The sequence below is a fragment of the Podarcis erhardii genome, assembly GCF_964252035.2.
Source record: "Podarcis erhardii genome assembly, chromosome: 17".
Taxonomy (NCBI): domain Eukaryota; kingdom Metazoa; phylum Chordata; class Lepidosauria; order Squamata; family Lacertidae; genus Podarcis; species Podarcis erhardii.
Window position 1 is genome coordinate 10229489 of NC_138515.1, and position 18123 is coordinate 10247611.

The following is an 18123-nucleotide window of genomic DNA, read 5'->3' on the forward strand; positions in this document are numbered from 1 at the left end:
CCAGGGCCCTGCACGGTATGATTTCTTTCCGCAGGGCCTGTAAGACAGAGTTGTTCCGCCTGGCCTTTGGCTTGGAGCCAATTTGATTCCCTCCCTCCCTCTCTCTTTTTTCCCCTCTCTTTTTTTCTTTTTCTTTCTTTCCCCCCCTTCTTTTCCTTCTCCTCCTGCGATGAGGCTACATTTTAATATTTTAAAGTTCCATTATTTTAATGTTGTATTTTATTTTGTTTTTAAGTTTATAATCATTCATCTTGTTTTTATTATTGCTTGTAAGCCGCTCTGAGCCCGGCCTTGGCTGGGGAGGGCGGGGTATAAATAATAAATTATTATTATTATTATTATTATTATTATTATTATTATTATACTACCTATAGGTACCAAGCAAAAACGTTCGTTGTCAACTGAGGCCTTGGACTGAGGTAACATCTTCTATTCTTTTAAATGTGTTTGTGGGAGAGGGGGTGGTTTTTGTTTGTTTGTGTTTTTCTTCTGTATTTTGCGTTTCTATCTTGTATTTTTATGCCCTGAGATTTTCAGATGAGGGGGAAATCAATCAATTAAATTTCAGAGGAGCCTCTGAGATCCTTCACGTGAAATGAAAACGACAGCCCCAAGGAACTGTGCAGGTCCCTCAACTTCCCATTATTGCTCCACCCCCGCTGAAAAAAAGTTATCAAATGCGGATAAATATGAGATAATTAAAATAAAACACATAATATTTGTTATGTACTGAAGTTCTCACCCTGGGCCAGCAGGGGGATACTGTAGATAGTTCAGGTCCACATATGCAAATAAGGGATCGAAAGTGACGTTCAGTGATTGGATAGTTACAGAAAATGGTTACTGTGGAGCTTTATATAAGCAGGCTGGTTGAACCCTTCAGTTCTGTTCTGTTCCAGCTTACAAATAAAGAGCTGCTTTGGAGAAATCGCTGCGTCGACTGCTATGTCTACCCACTATTCAACACTGTTCATAGCTGAAGCAGACAGACTCTCACATCTTACAGAGAGCACAAAAGATCAACTGGCTACTAAGTCACTTGTCAGGGTGACTCAACAGTTGGCAGTTAGGCCTGAATAACTTTAGTAGGCTCAAATGACTGTGCAGTCCCAGCACTTCCCAGCCTGCTTTGCTGCTTCTGCTCTCCAGTGGCGTAGCGTGGGTTGTCAGCACCCGGGGCAAGGCAAGTAATTTGCGCCCCTAACCCGTGGATTTGCGCCCCCTAACCCCCAGATGTTGCGCCCGGTGCGGCCGGCCCCCCTGCAACCCCCACGCTATGCCACTGCTGCTCTCATGTGTCTTTGTCACATGACATGTACCTCCATACACACTGCCCACACTTGTATCCGGAGGAGGTCACTTTGATGCAGCTAACCCAGCTGTTTTATTTATTAAACAATATTCGCAAACCACTTAATCAGAAAGACCGGAACAAACTGTAATATTCATCATGATAAAATAAAAATTGAAAATCAAGTAGACATACTAAAATGTATCGATATAGATTAAGTCAACAGTTTTAGGGGAAAAAATACACCCAATAAAATTACATGTATTTTTACATTACTTGTAGATTTTAACAACTCCCACTGATAATAAGATGGTTGATTATTTTACGTTTTGAAACACCGTGGAGATAATATCAGGTGGGATTTCTAAGTGTTTACATCGTTCCATGCTAAATAAAAACATCATAAAAAGGATATTGTGGCAAATTGCTGTCACCTGGAAGAGCTTAACATCCAACCTGCTTCCTTGTAAGTTATTATTGTTATTGCATTTTTACAGTCACGTTATGCATTTTGTGTTTTTATGTTGTAAACTGGCTTGTGATATTCACTTGAAGGGCAGTACGTAAATTTACTAAATAACAAAAAATAAAAAATAATTTTATGAACAAGCATTTCCCCCCAGTATTTTTGTATAAAACATCAACTGACGAGCACTGTTGCAATCTGTAACGCTTTTAAAGTTTATTTTCAGATGCTGAATCAATGGGAAGAGAAAATCAAACAGTGGTGACAGAATTTATCCTTGCTGGGTTTTCCAATTTCCCAGACCTTCAGATTCCATTGTTTCTGGTGTTCTCTCTAATTTACCTGGTTACTTTGATGGCAAATATAATCATCATCACTGCGATACGGCTTGACCGCAGCCTCCACATCCCCATGTACTTCTTCCTCTCCATCCTCTCCTTCTCAGAAATCTGCTACTCACTTGTCATTATCCCCAATATGCTTGCAAATCTTCTAAGAGAAAAGAAGACCATTTCCTTCATTGGCTGTGCTACTCAGATGTGCATTTTCCTGGGCTTTGGGTGCACAAATTGTATGCTTCTAGCAGTGATGGGGTATGACCGATATGTCTCCATATGCAAACCTTTACATTATCAGATTTTGATGAATCAAAGACTCTGCACCAAGCTGGTGGCTTGTTCAGCAACAACTGGATTTCTTTTTTCCACCTCAGAGACTATAATCATATTTACTTTGCCTTTCTGTGGACCAAATAAACTTAAGCACTTCTTTTGCGATTTAGCACCTTTGCTTGAATTAGCCTGTGGCCGAAACTACATAGGAGAAATTGTCATTTTCATTATTTGTGTTTTGGTTGTATTTTGCTCATTCCTGTTCATCCTTCTCTCATACTTTTTAATTGTTAACACTGTCTTGAAAATTCCCACAACGGCTGGGAAGCGGAAAGCCTTTTCTACTTGTGCCTCCCATCTTATCGTGGTTGTAGTGCACTTTGGTTGTGCTTCCATTATCTATTTAAGGCCCAAATCCAGATACACACTAGATGAGGACACTTTTATTTCTGTCTCTTACACAATGGTGACTCCCTTGTTGAACCCTTTAGTGTACAGCCTGAGAAACAAAGATGTTCAAATAGCACTTAAGAAATCGCTTGGCAAAAGCTCCTGCACCCAAAGAATCTGAAAATCCAGAGGGAAATAGTTGTCACCTTGGAATCATGAAACACAACAAATTTTGTATAACTCTCTGGACAAATAATATCTCTGATAGTTCTGCGGCTGTTCCTTATCTTTCTACTCATCTGGATATAGAATATTCATTTGGAAAATGGTGGGCTTGATTTAGTAGTTACAACTTTGATTTTCTGTTTAGTAAAATGCTGGAAAAGCCCCTGCTGCACCCAACAAATCTGAGAATCTAGAGGGAAATACATGTTTTCACCTTGAAGAGGAATCATCAAACACAATCAATTTTGTATAACATTCTGGAGAAAGCAGATCTCTGATAGTACTGCAGCATTATCTTTCCATTCATCTAGATATGGAATATTCGTTTGGAAAATGGTGGGCTTGATTTAGTAGTTATAACTTTGATTATCTGTTTAGTAAAATGCTGGAAAGTCGCGGGTGGCACTGTGGTCCTTTTGAGTGAATCTGAGCAACGGGGTGAGCTCTCCTTGCTCAGTCCCAGCTCCTGCCAACCTAGCAGTTTGAAAACATGTCAAAGTGCAAGTAGATTAATAGGTACCGCTCTGGCGGGAAGGTAAACGGTGTTTCTGTGTGCTACTCTGTTTCGCCAGAAGCAGCTTAGTCATGCTGGCCACATGACCCGGAAGCTGTACGCCGGCTCCCTTGGCCAATAAAGTGAGATGAGCGCCGCAACCCCAGAGTTGTCCACGACTGGACCTAATGGTCAGGGGTGCCTTTACCTTTACCTTTTAAAATGCTGGGAAATATATTGGTTTGAAAGGGGATTGTCTCATAAAGGAAGCTCTAGAACAAAAGACATGTTTCAAAAAATTACTCTTGTTTCTTCCCAAATCTTAACCCCAATTTCATGACTAAACATTCATGCAGATTCATTAAGTGCTGAAACTTAACCAAGGCATCAAGATTGTTCTTTGTGTTGAAAAATCTTCTTGATATCAGTGAGATAAGTGCAACGTTTAGAATACATCTGAAGGCAGTCCTGTTTCAGGAAGTTTTTTTAATGTTTAATGTTTTTGAAATATACTCAGAGTCGCAAAGTGATTTCATGCTCTTTATTCAGCTCATAGTGGTGAGGAGGAATGAATGAATGTCCCCTCAAAGTATCTGCTTTATTAAATACATTATTTACACAATGGGCTGCACATGATTGGCTAATTCCGGAATTCTACTGTAAGCCAATCAGGTTGTGGATTCACTTCTATCTGGAGCATGATTGGGTGGTTCCTGCTAACCAATCATACTGCTGCATTGTTCTAGGACCAATCAGACTGCTGCCTTTTGGAGCCTATTGTTCTAGGACCAATCAGACTGCTGCAGTTTGGATCCTATTCAACTCAGTACATAACAGTTTTATTATGTTTTATATAATGTTTTGATGTTTTATTGTATGCTGGAAGCTGCCCAGAGTGGCTGGGGCAACCCAGCCAGATAGGCAGGGTACAAATAATAAAATTAGCATCATTCATCATCATTATCATGTACTGTATATTTGGGCAGGGAGCAGTTGGGTATGCTGGAAAAACTCAACATTTCTTTGTGGAGGTGGCTTCTTCTTCTCCCCAGTAAAGACTATTTTTAAACAGGGAATCTTGTGAAAATATGTCTGTTGTTTTTCAGAAATTTGAATTGATGTGGAATGGACCTAATTTCTGCTCTTTGGCTTTCTCAAAGAACAATTAGTATGGCATACGTTTCTTTTCCTTAATTCTCCCATCTCATTAGGTTGAATTCAATGAGGAGACCTTCGGAGCAAACAAATACAGTGGTACCTCAGGTTACATTCGCTTTAGGTTACAGACGCTTCAGGTTACAGACTCCACTAACCCAGAAATAGTACTTCGGGTTAAGAACTTTGCTTCAGGATGAGAACAGAAATCTTGTGGCTGCGGTGCAGCAGCAGTGGGAGGCCCCATTAACTAAAGTGGTACCTCAGGTTAAGAACAATTCCAGGTTAAGAACGGACCTCCAGAACGAATTAAGTTCTTAACCTGAGGTACCACTGCGCAGAATTAGTTTGCCTGTTCTGACAATTGCTTTTTGAAAATTGTTGGCTGACACATATATAGCACACGCAAAACGGAGCTTTGCCATTTTTACAGCATAAATTTATCTTAGCATTAATATTTATATAATTTAAACCTGCAGAGCAACATATGGGAAAAAAAGCTTATAATTTTTATTTGCCCATTAGATTATTAGATATAGGGCCCTTCCAGATGGGGTTTTTGCAAAGATCCCCTTCTGCATTTATGTGCTTATGGCTTTGCAGCGAAGAAGTGGTGGTGCTTGAAAAATGAATGGAAAAGTATTTCTCAGTATTCCACTCAGGACCTTGACCTTGAAGGGCAAAATATTTAGGGGAAAATATTCAGTTCTGTTTGGGGGTCAGGTGCTCCTGAACCAGCACCAAATAGAGTCAGTTTCTGGATCCAGCATCCGTGTCAACATGCTGCTGTCTGTATTTCTGCACTTTTATATGCATGCTGTTCTCCTTGGAGCATATACACCTGACATGCCTGTTTAAATTCTAGTTGCGTGACTGCTATTTTTTTTTAAAAAAAAAAAATCCATCGGTTCTGCTCACTGCCTCGGAAAATTATGCCAGAGTAATGATTCACCAGCTTAATTGTTGTCACGGTTGTAGCAGAGGGTAAAACACCTGCCAGACTTTTTCAGATGCAATACAGCCCCAGAGCAGAAGGATTATTAAGCGCAAAAACCGATTGTGTTATGACCGACTGAAATTTGAATTATGGATTCTTCGGAAATGTTTACCATTTCTCCCCTACTGCTATATACAAATCTGCATGCTCAGCTCATGTATTTATATGTGGAACATGCAGGAATGTAATAGTGGTTATTATACAAGGGGGAAACAGACCGTTAAGAGACTGTTTAATGTAACCGCTCGAGGGAGAATTGAGAGAAGAAAGCCAAACGGCACTAAAGTAAAAAGCGTGGAAAGCATGTGGGTCTAAACAGGGAAGTAGCAATCATTTGCTACAGATTAATGTTTATACCTTTGGTGCTTTATTGAAACTTTGGAGCAAGGGAGGCCATGGGGGATTAGTGGAACACATGGGTGGAATACTGGGAAATGCTTTTTCCGTCGTTTTTCAAGTATCCCCTCTTGTTCATTGAAAAGCGATAAGGACATAGATGCAGGAGGCAGAGGAACAGACCTCTCAACCTAGGTAAAGCAGAAGGTCAGTTGCTTCATCCTTAACTTTGTTCTGGGGGTTGGGGTGGTGAAGGCAAGGGGACAGGTAGAGTGATACAGGAGCACTTTTCACAGGGCACCAGGACAAGACACTCCTCAACTTTCTTTGACTTTCTGAGGTATAAGCTACTGAGATTACGCATGTACAATTTGCCTATATTTCTGTGTGTGTCCTTATAGAAGATCGATCAGAGCTAAAAGAGAGGAAGTGTGAATTTCTAAGAAAGGCTACGTGATGGGGGCAAACGTATAAAAAATAAAAGCTGTGAGATGTGGCGCCCCCAGGCAATTTCAGTGTCTCTTATGCCAGCTTGAAGATGGCGCATGATGAACTTGAGGTTGCAAGGAGGTCCCAGCTTTGGACGACAGAAGACTGAGCAACAGAAGATTCACTGATGGGGAAGACGAGCCGAGTTGTGACCATCTCTGCTCTGACATGTCTGTCTCAGGTAAGGCACCTTGGATTTCGGTTTGGCCAGAAAGGAAAGCCAGCAGGGAATTAGAATTCAAATAGGGATCTGTATTGTAAAATGTAGAAAGCATCTCTAAGACATGCAGTGGAGAGAGAGAGGAGAATGAAATATCTGGCTGGGGTGTAGAACAAAAATTAATATTTTATCCCTTGAGGAAGAGGGCAAAGATAGCTCAGTTGGTTAGAATGTGGTGCTGATAATGCCAGGGTTGCAGGTTTGATCCCTGTATGGCCTGGCTGCATATTCAGGTTGGATTAGATGAACCTCAGAATCCCTTTCGATTCTATGATTTAAAAATGGAATGGATGAAGAGGAAAGAATAAAAGCCACTTTGACTTTTTCATCTCTTGAAGGTTCCTCATGTGACACTGCAGGAGAGCTGTTCAGGCACTGACCAGTGAGTATGTTCATGGAATTAACTGCTTCTTGCAGCTGACTGAAATTTTGGGTGAAATTAAGTGAAATTTTGCCTCAGTTTTCAGGGGGAAGATTGAGGGAGGGGGAGACACACACTCTTTGGCAATGGTCTCCATCATGGGTAGGCAAACTAAGGTCTGGGTGGCCGAATCCGGCCCAATCGCCTTCTCAATCCGGCCCACCGACAGTCCAGGAATCAGTGTGTTTTTACATGAGTAGAATATGTGCTTTTATTTAAAATGCATCTCTGGGTTATTTGCGGGGCATAGGAATTTGTTCAGCCCCCCCCACCAAATATAGTCCAGCCCCCCACAAGGTCTGAGGGACAGTGGACCGGCCCCCTGCTGGAAAAGTTTGCTGACCCCTGTAAGGAAAGCTTGGGTCCTCGAGAAAATGTATTTAGTGGTGATACAAACACCATAATTTCTGAACTGGTTTTGTTGTGCAGGTGGCTGCAACAGCCATTTTAAAGAGTCTGACCAGAAGTTACAGACTCCCAAGAAATTTCGGGGAACTTCCAACATCCAAAATAAGAGGGGGACTTGGGGGCCACCTTTCTGAATCCCCTTCAGTAACAAGGCCATAGCTGTCAACTTTTCCCTTTTCTTGCGAGGAATCCTATTCGGAATAAGGGAATTTCCCTTAAAAAAAGGAAAACAGCTATGAACAAGGCAGGGAAACGGATATTGTATTGGGTCACTTTGAACTTGTTGGTGTGGGTTTCCCTATGTTCTTGTGTCAATTTCTCCTAAAGGCCCAGTTGCCATAGCATACTTGAACAATTTTTCATGGAAATGTGTTCAGATGTTCCCCAATTTTTGGAAAATTTGAGTCACTCTGCCACTAAGAGTTTTGTCATTGTGGATTTCCATTGTCTGGGAATTGTCATTCTTCCCCAGAAAATGGAGATGTATGTCAATGCTGGCTCTGGGGTGATTTTGGGCTTGGTTACTTGCCCAGTTTGCAAATATTTTAAGGCAGAACCCCTGCACTTTCTCACAATCTCACCATAGGTGTGGGATTATCGGGGGGTGGGGGGTTATCACACCCTCTCCAGCAAAGCAAGCTTTCCAGAATTAGTTTTAAGGTGAGCCCTAGACCACATGCTTCAAACGTGAATCCAAATTTTGAAGGCCACTAGACCTCTTTGCCTCTTAGGACCAGGCTTAGAGAGATCCTTAAATAATGTCAGTGAGCGCTGTGGAAATTGTATGTGCAGAAGAGGAGATCTGAGCTACTTGGAATCAGCTGAACGTGGTCTTGAAAGGAACAGTCTCACTTTAAAAGCTTATATTGCCCACCTTCTTTCAAACAAGCATCTCATTGTCAGCCCTCTGTTATCACCCAGTAATCTTCCTGTGTTTATCTGCACTTGGGATGTTCAAAGAAAAGAAGTATGAGAGATGGCTGAGGCTTAAGATGTTGGAAGTAACTGTGCAGATTGCAAAACCAAATCATTTATTGATTTAATCTAATATATTCATACCTGCCTTTCTCCCAAGGTGGTCTTCAGCTAAATACCATGAAATAGATGAATGTTAAGCATTGATCAAACAGTCCTGTCTCCTCTGGTCACTTTAAATGCACAGGTGCTACTTAACAAATCTCGAGTAACCAAGCAAAGGGAAATAGGGGCATTCATGGATGTGCAAACCTGGCTTTTATTTCTGTGATATTAACATTTTCTTGAATCGCCAGTTCTCCCCAAAGCTGCTCAAGCCAAAACTGGGTCCATCTCTGGTACATCTGGTAAGATTCTTTTTGGAAAAAAAACCATGTTGTAACTGTGTCAGTTGTGTGATGTTTGCGTTGATGAATGATGCCACCAGCTGCAAGCTGTCCTGGAATGTGCATTTTGACAGCCTGGGGTTTCTGTGCAGTGCTGAGTTCTATTTCCATTGAAGCCTAATTTTCACTGAAGACCCAAACCTGTGCTAGGGCTGTGCCACATTAATCTGTAGGTTGGGGCTTGTATCCAACTGATTTCTGCTCAGAGTAGAGCAATTGAAATTAATGGGCCTAAATGACCATTGATTCCAAAAAGATCCACTTTGAATAGGGCTAGAACACCTCTGTTTAAAATATTAACATACCCCAGCATAGAAAACTACCATTACAGAGAGAGGACTAGCCATAATATTATCGTTGTACTAGTTTTCTACATAGATGGATTGTTAATGCAGAGGACACGTGAGTCCTGTAAAGCCTGCAGATTAAAATGCTATGGTGCACATTCAAGTCTACTACCTCAGCCAGCAGCCCTAATATTATATCCCTCTGGATTCAGGGACTAGATGAGGAGGAAGTGTCCCCTCGCATCCAGTGTCCTTCCAAAATGATACAGTCGTACCTTGGTTCTTGAATTTAACCCGTTCCGGGAGTCCGTTTGACCCCCCCAAATGGTTCAAAAACCAAGGTGCAGATTCTGATTGGCTGCAGGAGCTTCCTGCAGCCAATCAGAAGCTGCAGAAGCACCGTCAGACGTTCGGCTTCCAAAAAACGTTCACAAACCGGAACACTCACTTCTGGGTTTGTGACATTCGGAAGTTGAGTTGTTCGACAACTAAGGCATTTGACTCCCAAAATACCACTGTACTGGTAAATTAGAAATTCTTCATTGTTTGATGTCCTGCTTCTAAATTTTGCAAGACCAACATGCACATGTGGTTTACAGTAGGTTCCAACAGTAGTTCATATATTTTTTCTTCTCAGTTACCAGATCTGCACATGTGCATTGATAAAACACCACACAGAAACAAAGTTCAAGAGTGCCTTTGGGTAGTGTTTTGTCATTCTAGATGTGGGGCAGGGGGAGTGGGGCAGGGAAGGCAAATACAGTCGTACCTTGCATCTCAAACACCCTGGCTCCCAAACAAATCGGCTCCCAAATGATCAAAACCCAGAAGTGAGTGTTCCCGTTTTCAAACGTTCTTTAGAAAGCCGAACGTTTGATGGGGCTTCTGTGGCTTCTGTTGCCTGCAGGGGCTTCCTGCAGCCAATCAGAAGTTGTGCTTTGGTTTCCAAATGTTTTGGAAGTTGAGCGGACTTCTGGAACGGATTCCGTTTGACTTCCAACGTACGACTGTAGACTGAAGGAACAAATTGAATTGCTCTGCTTCTGGAACAAACTGCAGACATAGGAACCAACTCCTATGTACTCCAAAGTATTTGAGGTGGCCAAGCCCCTCAAAGGTTGATGGGCATTGCCATTCAAATGAGGTGTGTGCACCATCGCAGCGAGAGAGAAGCCAAAATGCCCAGCAGGCTAGGAATTTATCCTTGCTCTGGGCATGGGGCCAAGCATCGGTATTGGCTAGTTGTTCCCGCGCCCAGGGGAATGCCCTCTAATTCTTTCCGCCATTGGCTAATTAAGCGGCAGGAGGACGATAGGCCGATTCACAGAGGAGGCCTGGGGGGCTGCCGACAAAGCTGCCAGCCCGAGAAGGGGCAAACGGACTTATTTTGGAACAAAAGGATGGAGTGCTGGGAAATCTGCTCATCACTTGACTCATGATGTTTGGGTTCCTACACATGGGCTTAACGGGGGGGGGACAGGGGGCAGCTTCCCCCCTAAATCAAGTAAATCAATGAAAATATTTAACTAACTGAGGTTCTGCCCCCCCTAACATGAAGCCTGCCCCCTCCCCCCGCAACATAAAGCCTGGCTATGCTAAGGTTACCATATTTTTTTCAAGGAATCCAGGGACACTTTTTATTAAAAAATAAAAGAGGGGGAAAAGATATTTTTAAAAAGTTATTTTAAAAAATTAAGAAGTAATATCTTCTCTTCTGTGGTCTCCTCTGTCACGTGGCCTTCCACTGGGCCCCGGCCTGCTGTCTTGGAGCGCTAGCCGCCATGGAGTAGGCTCGGGTCGGTCCTGGGCTCAGCCACGTGTCCTTGCCCTCCCGGTGCTCTCCTACCTCTTCTCCTGAGTGGTGGCAGCGGTGCAGCAAGGTCGGGGCTCCCCTCTTTTTTCTCCTTCCTCTTTCTCTCTTCCTTCTCCTCTCCTCCTTCTCCCTGTGTCAGCTCCAGGGCTTTCCTGGCCCCAGAGAGCTGCTGGGCAGTTGGGCCTGGCTCTTGCGCCTGGCTCAATTTGGGTCACGCACATGTGTGTGTGTGTGTGTGTGTGTGTGCGCGCGCGGTTCCCCCAGTTGATGCACCGGGCGTCCCCAGTTCCCCCTTGGCAGTGGTGGCAGCAGCGGCAGTCTCAGCAGCCTGGAGCCAGCCTGGTAGCGCAGTTGACTCTGGCTGGCTTCAGGAGCTGCTCGCTGCTGTGGCGCCCGCCATTTTGCGTCGCTGGAAGTCCCCATATGATGTGCCTTGTGCTGTTGAACCAATCACACAACATTCATCCCCTACGAATAAATCCACAACACTTAAAATATAAATCCGGGGACATTAAATGAAATCCGGGGACATTCTTGGGACGGATTTCGTCCAGGGACGGATTTGTAAATCTGGGGACTGTCCCCGGGGAACGGGGACGTCTGGTAACCATAGGCTCTGCCCATGTTCCTACTTACTATGAACAATAAATGGCAGTGGTTCTGACTCTCCCCTTCTTTCCCCCCCACTTCTGGGCTTGTGGTTGTGATGGTTGGGCTGCTCCTCCTCTGCGGCCTCGTCTCTGTCTGTGTGAGGTACTGCTGCCTTCACTGCCACCCAGCCGGGGAAGACGACAACTCCCAGCCCTATGAAGTCACAGTCATCGCATTTGATCACGACAGCACTCTTCAAAGCACCATCACTTGTGAGTTGAGCAACCATACTAGTCCCTTGCTAGCTGCTTAAAATCTATAGAAAGGTTCCTACTAGAGAAGAATGGCAGATTGAGTTAACGGACTACAGTGTTACCTCAGGTTACAGATGCTTCAGGTTACAGATGCTTCAGGTTATAGAATCCGCTAACCCAGAAATAGTACCTCGGATTAAGAACTTTGCTTCAGGATGAGAACAGAAATCATGTGGTGGTAGCGGGAGGCCCCATTGGCTAAAGTGGTACCTCAGGTTGAGTACAGTTTCAGATTAAGAATGGACCTCCAGAACAAATTAAGTTCTTAACCCGAGGTACCACTGTATGCTGAAATGGCTAAAATGACCGGAAAAGTCAGAAATCAGGAAGACCAAAATTTTAATGAGGAATGGGGAAAATTTATAACTTATGTTAAAGACCATTGTAAACAGTTAAAATCGTTAGTAGGATTGGAATATCACTTGTTGTTTAAGGTTGATTCTGGACATAATGGAAGAGGTAAAAGGTTTGGAGTACAGTGGTACCTCGGATTAAGTACTTAATTCGTTCCGGAGGTCCGTTCTTAACCTGAAACTGTTCTTAACCTGAAGCACCACTTTAGCTAATGCGGCCTCCCACTGCCGCTGCGCCATCGGAGCACAATTTCTGTTCTCATCCTGAAGCAAAGTTCTTAACCCGAGGTAATATTTCTGGGTTAGTGGAGTCTGTAACCTGAAGCATATGTAACCTGAAGCATATGTAACCCGAGGCACCACTGTATTATAAAAGATCCGGGAGGAAATGATTAATAATAGGACCTACATAGGGGAGGATGGAAGTTCAGGAGATTCCTTGGAATCTTGTTTTAACGATTTATGTGTGATATATCTCTGTAAAACTTTAAGTTGAAAAATCAAATAAAAATTTAAAATAAACTTTTTTAAAAAAATCAATAGAAAGGACTCTACTCCAATCTCCATCTGCCTTTGAGGCAAAACCAGTAATGGTGCAGACACTTCATCCAAGAAAGAAGCAGATTGTTTTGCATTTCTGTTATCCCAGTGTTGCTTCCTTCCCATGAAGAGATGCTACAGTTTTTTAATGTATTCAGCAGTGGAGCGTATGGAAAGGCTGCCCGGGGCGGGTGTGCAGAGAGGTCCCCCAAGGAGGGGTGGAGAATGCAGGGAGCTTGCAAAGCGGTGCAGAGGGTACACTCCAGGAGAGTGGGTGGCATCATTGGCGCCCACCCTCCTCTTTCCGCTGGAACTGCCGGGCCAGACACAAAGAAACTCCAGCCGCAGCCTCTCTCTGCCCCTAGGTAGGTATCAATATCCAGAGCTGTAGAAGCAGCTACAGTGGCATAGCGTGGATTGCTGGCACACAGGGCGGGGCAAGGTTTGTGCCCTCCTGGTGGACTGGGCAACTGCAATGGGGAGGAGAACGCCAGGGGAGCATGTGTGGAGCCCAATGGAGGGTGAACGGAGTCCGCCTCCAGCAGACTCCTCACCGACTGCCTCCACCTAAGGTAAAGGTAAAGGGACCCCTGACCATTAGGTCCAGTCATAGCCGACTCTGGGGTTGCGGCCTCATCTCGCTTTATTGGCCGAGGGAGCCAGCGTACAGCTTCCGGGTCATGTGGCCAGCATGACTAAGGCGCTTCTGGCGAACCAGAGCAGCGCACGGAAATGCCGTTTACCTTCCCACCGGAGCGGTACCTATCTATCTACTTGCACTTTGACGTGCTTTCGAACTGCTAGGTTGGCAGGAGCAGGGACTGAGCAATGGGAGCTCACCCCATTGCGGGGATTTGAACCACCAACCTTCTGATCAGCAAGTCCTCGGCTCTGTGGTTTAACCCACAGCGCCACCCGCGTCCCTACCTGCCCACTAAACCAAGCCACCTGCCGCCAACCGTCAGCTGCCAAAAATGCCTTTTTGTTAGGGATTGTAGGATAAGACCCGCCAAGGAAAAGAAAGAATTTATTGATGTATGCAACAACAGCGGCAAGAGTCTTGATTGCACAAGGATGGAAGAATGAGGAAACCCCGACAAAAGAACAGTGGCAAGAAAAATTGATGAACTACGCAGAACTGGCAAAATTGGCATGCAAATTACGAGACAGGGACAACTGTGATTTTAAAGAAGAATGGGAACATTTTGCAAATTATTTAAAAAGACAGCAAAATGAATCGGGCTCCTTGGCAGGTCTTGAGTAAACATACACAAATTTATTGAGGGTTAACATAGTAGACAGATAATATAAGGATGTATACCATTTTATAATATGCAGAAGTTAACATTGGTTGAGAAATCGGAGAGAAGAGTTGAGGGAAGTCATAGGGGGGAGGGGGAGGGTTTGTTGGGGAGGTGGGGGGAATGGGGGGAAATAATGAAGATGATGTGTTTTGATAATTTGTTATGTTGAAATTGTCAATAATTTTTTATATATATAAAAACCCTCAGCTGCCAGGACTCTGTGCCCGTTGCGGGGGCACCTGATTGCAACCCCTCAAAAATGAGCGCCCAGGGCCATGCCCCCCCCCCGCCCCTCCCACTACGTCTCTTCTGTGTTATCTTGGACAATAAATTCTGTGTGCATTCTGCAGTGCGCATTCCTTTGGCGGAAGCCCCCTCGACCATCAATCAGTCACAGCATTGGGGTCATTCTTATCCTCGCTCATTCCTGATATTTAAGGTACTGGAAGTAACCTGGAGAGTTGTGTGTTCTTCTTGTTTTCAGCCTTCCATTCGGTGTTTGGTCCAGCTGCTAGAAGAATGCTTGCAGTAGCTCATTCCCACAGTGTTCTCCCAGCCATACATTACCCTGCTGGGATGGAGACACCCCCCATTTACGAAGAGGCTGTGCACATGAGTAGATTCAGAGTGGCTAGAAGTGGAGAACCAGCCCCAGAGTCACAGCTGGAAGAGAAACAGTCGGTGGACGCCGAGAAAGGACAACAAGCAGATCAACCATCAAGCCAAGGCTCCTGATGAACCAGATCATCATCAAGTACTGCCAAGACCACTTCAAATTATGTTCCTTTGGTAGCTGTAGTGTTTTCTAATGCTACAATTCTCAAATTCCCCAGAGAGGCTTGGGAAACCCAGCTGGATGGGCAGGGTATAAATATATTATTATTATTATTATTATTTGCACGATGCATTAAATAAATTGCATGCAACCTGTAGCAATGTGGCAATACATTGTATGCAAATGCAGAGATTTTACATGCGTTTCCAAAGTTTGTATTTCTCTTGGACTCTTAAATTGATCACTAATGCTGTAAAATATAACCTGGAAGCACAACACAAATGTTTGCAGTGAATTTCAATTCATGATCTATCTTTATTCACTGACCATCCATTTCTGCCTTGAGTTTTTGTGTGGTGTTTTCTTCTTAATGATGTACATAATAGGTTGCCTGCCTTTGAGTCCTTAATCCTTAAACTATCACTAGTTATCATTACATGATTAGTGAGAATGGTGATTAATTGAAGGAGGCCATTAAAGTATTTGAGTGGGGGAAATACTGTTTTGTTTTGGTTTTTTAAAAAAGATGTGGTGTGCGATTAATTCTTTGGGTCTCTTTTTCCATGCCTGAGGACCTGGGTGAAGCGTGATGGTTGAATTACAAACTATTAACACTGCAGGAAGTAAACAAACCTGGGGTCTTTCCATTCCTTGATTCAGCCACCAAATTCAGTGCAAGGTGGCCTGATGGCAGATTAGAAAAGGGAGCTGAATACATCTGAGCCTGTGGTACTGGCAGCTTTTCTTTCTTGCAGCTTGTTGTTGTTGTTGTTTAGTCGTCTAGTCATGTCCGACTCTTCGTGACCCCCTGGACCAGAGCACGCCAGGCACTCCTGTCTTCCACTGCCTCCTGCAGTTTGGGCAAACTCATGCTGGTAGCTTCAAGAACACTGTCCAACCATCTCGTCCTCTGTCGTCCCCTTCTCCTTGTGCCCTTCATCTTCCCCAACATCAGGGTCTTTCCCAGGGAATCTTCTCTTCTCATGAGGTGGCCAAAGTATTGGAGCCTCAGCTTCGCGATCTGTCCTTCCAGTGAGCACTCAGGACTGATTTCCTTAAGAATGGAGAGGTTTGATCTTCTTGCAGTCCATGGGACTCTCAAGAGTCTTCTGCAGCACCAGAATTCAAAAGCATCAATTCTTCGGTGATCAGCTTTCTTTGTGGTCCACCTCTCACTTCCATACATCACTACTGGGAAAACCATAGCTTTAACTCTACGGACCTTTGTAATTCTTGCAGCTAGGTTACATTTATTCCAACAAAAGCTTGTTTTTTTCTGGCATGTACCTCCCTCCCTTTCCTCTGTCACAAACATGTTTCATCTACAGATTTGCACTGGCATTGTAGTGAAGCCAGGACAGCACTCAAAACTTATGATCTAGCCTTGTCCTGTATTAATTCAAATGTTGATGCTGTACACCATTACTTCCTGGTATCCTCTGCCTTGATGGAGGGCAATGAGATTGGTCCCTGCAAATCCTATTAGCTAAGCAGCTACAATCAAATACTGGAAGGATCGGACAGCTCCCCGATTGCATTATGTTTGGGAGACCTTTTTCTTTTGCAGCAAAAGAAAAGGCCACCTTTAGCTGGAAGCACAAAGAACATAAAACATCCTGAGACCTGGGACTCCTATTTAGAGTTCCGCATGATCTATATGCCAAATGGGTTCTGCTGGAGTTTATCCTTTTTCCATCTGGCCTCTTCTCTCCCTTCCCACCCCCCACCCCCATATTGCTCTAGGGTGGAATCTACACACATATAAAAACCGTTCTGAAATTATTATTATTATTATTTTTTAAAAGCATTTTGAAAAATTCATTGAATTTTCCATAAGGCTCACCATTGCCATCTAGTGTCACATTGTATATTGCACTTAAAACACACAACACAATTAAAACGTTTTATTTGCAGCTGAATAGCTGAGTCCTTGTTTATGAATATATTGATCTGACTTTGTATAGTACTAACCCATCCAAGAAAACAGACTTGCTTTGCTGGTACCTTTCCTACTGGTTTTTTTTTCTTGTTTGTTTGTTTGTTTGTTTGTTTCTTGTTTGTATTGTTATAAAATACTTTAAATCAATAAACTATTGTAGAAGCTATTAATAAATAACATAAATATGATGTCAGTATCTGTGCCACTTGCTAATTTAATGAGTTTAAGCTAAATCAACTGGTTATGGAAGTATTTGTCCAATTTTTGAACTGGAAACAGATTTTATTCGCTAGCACTAATTTCGTTTTGTGTGTGCTGTTATTATAATTCTTCAATCTACACTTTGTGGCACTTATTAGTTGTGCCAAAACAAATTCAGCTTGGGAAATTCAGCTTGTGTTACCTGGAGTGTTGGAAATGCCATTTAAATCAGTCAAAGCTGTTTAACTTCCTTTCTGGCTGGCGCATGCCTGGGAATCGTTCAGACATACCGTATTTTTTGCTCTATAAGACTCACTTTTTCCCTCCTAAAAATGTGGAAATGTGTGTGCGTCTTATGGAGCAAATGCAGGCTGCGCAGCTATCCCAGAGGCCAGAACAGCAAGAGAGATTGCTGCTTTCACTGCGCAGTGACCCCTCTTGCTGTTCTGGCTTCTGAGATTCGGAATATTTTTTTTTCTTGTTTTCCTCCTCCAAAAACTAGGTGCGTCTTGTGGTCTGGTGCATCTTATAGAGCAAAAAATATGGTAGATAAACCTACAAGACCTTACACAGATTGTGCTGTACAAATGTTTGGAAGTTGGCAATTGCCAAGAAGACACTCACAACACCAGGGCCTCCTAAGGGAAGGAGAAGCCAGACACTTTATTTGCAACTACATTACACGTAAATCTGGATGTCATGACGGAAAGATCAAATGCTCAATCTTCTGGTAGCTCCACTATTTCCTCAGACTACGGCTCTCATTCTTTGTCGTTGGTCAGTCAGTCAGCTTTATTGCACATAGCCAAAGGCTGCCGCTATGTACACAGAATCATTCAACAATTATAAGAAAATATTCTGGATTGATACAAAAAAACTTAAAACATTTATATTATCAAGACATTACCTACTCTAAACAGAGCTATAAAAGTACCTTAATATACAACTTAAGACATTAAACAATAAAATTTATAAGCTAAAATTATCACATGGCCACTAATATATTAAAAAATAATGTTAATTAATACAATGTGCAATTATATTCAGAGTTTGGTGATAAGGATAGAATATAGCTTGATGTAGATAGGGTCAAATAAATTCATCTCCTTTACAGTTGGTGGCTACCTTGGCTATATAATTTGC

The 18123-nt window shown here is 43.1% G+C and overlaps 2 protein-coding genes across 3 annotated transcripts; both read left to right on the top strand.

Moving 5' to 3' along the window:
• The first annotated feature begins 1919 nt into the window (after positions 1-1919).
• Positions 1920-3449, top strand: LOC309332361 (olfactory receptor 10T2-like). Its single transcript, XM_081845526.1, has one exon. It carries the CDS (start codon positions 1995-1997, stop codon positions 2937-2939), a length of 945 nt encoding a protein of 314 aa, XP_081701652.1. The 5' UTR covers positions 1920-1994; the 3' UTR covers positions 2940-3449.
• A 2110-nt stretch (positions 3450-5559) lies between these two features.
• Positions 5560-15549, top strand: TMEM52B (transmembrane protein 52B). 2 transcript variants are annotated; one of them, XM_081845672.1, is made up of 6 exons: positions 5560-6171; positions 6503-6634; positions 7012-7055; positions 8774-8823; positions 11656-11826; positions 14550-15549. In XM_081845672.1, exons 2-6 carry the CDS (start codon positions 6581-6583, stop codon positions 14798-14800), a joined length of 570 nt encoding a protein of 189 aa, XP_081701798.1. In that variant the 5' UTR covers positions 5560-6171; positions 6503-6580; the 3' UTR covers positions 14801-15549. The 2 variants fall into 2 exon arrangements, with proteins under 2 accessions (XP_081701798.1, XP_081701799.1); XM_081845673.1 differs by having other exon boundaries at positions 5560-6159.
• The last annotated feature ends 2574 nt before the right edge of the window (positions 15550-18123 follow it).

What these genes read in the sequence shown, in the direction of transcription:
- LOC309332361 (XM_081845526.1), top strand. Translation starts at nt 1,995, where the DNA reads ATGGGAAGAGAAAATCAAACAGTGGTGACAGAATTTATCCTTGCTGGG.
- TMEM52B (XM_081845672.1), top strand. Translation starts at nt 6,581, where the DNA reads ATGGGGAAGACGAGCCGAGTTGTGACCATCTCTGCTCTGACATGTCTG. An exon ending in CTCTGACATGTCTGTCTCAG is followed by an intron (nt 6,635 to 7,011) that starts GTAAGGCACCTT and finishes CATCTCTTGAAG; the next exon opens with GTTCCTCATGTGACACTGCA. An exon ending in TCTTCAAAGCACCATCACTT is followed by an intron (nt 11,827 to 14,549) that starts GTGAGTTGAGCA and finishes TCTTGTTTTCAG; the next exon opens with CCTTCCATTCGGTGTTTGGT.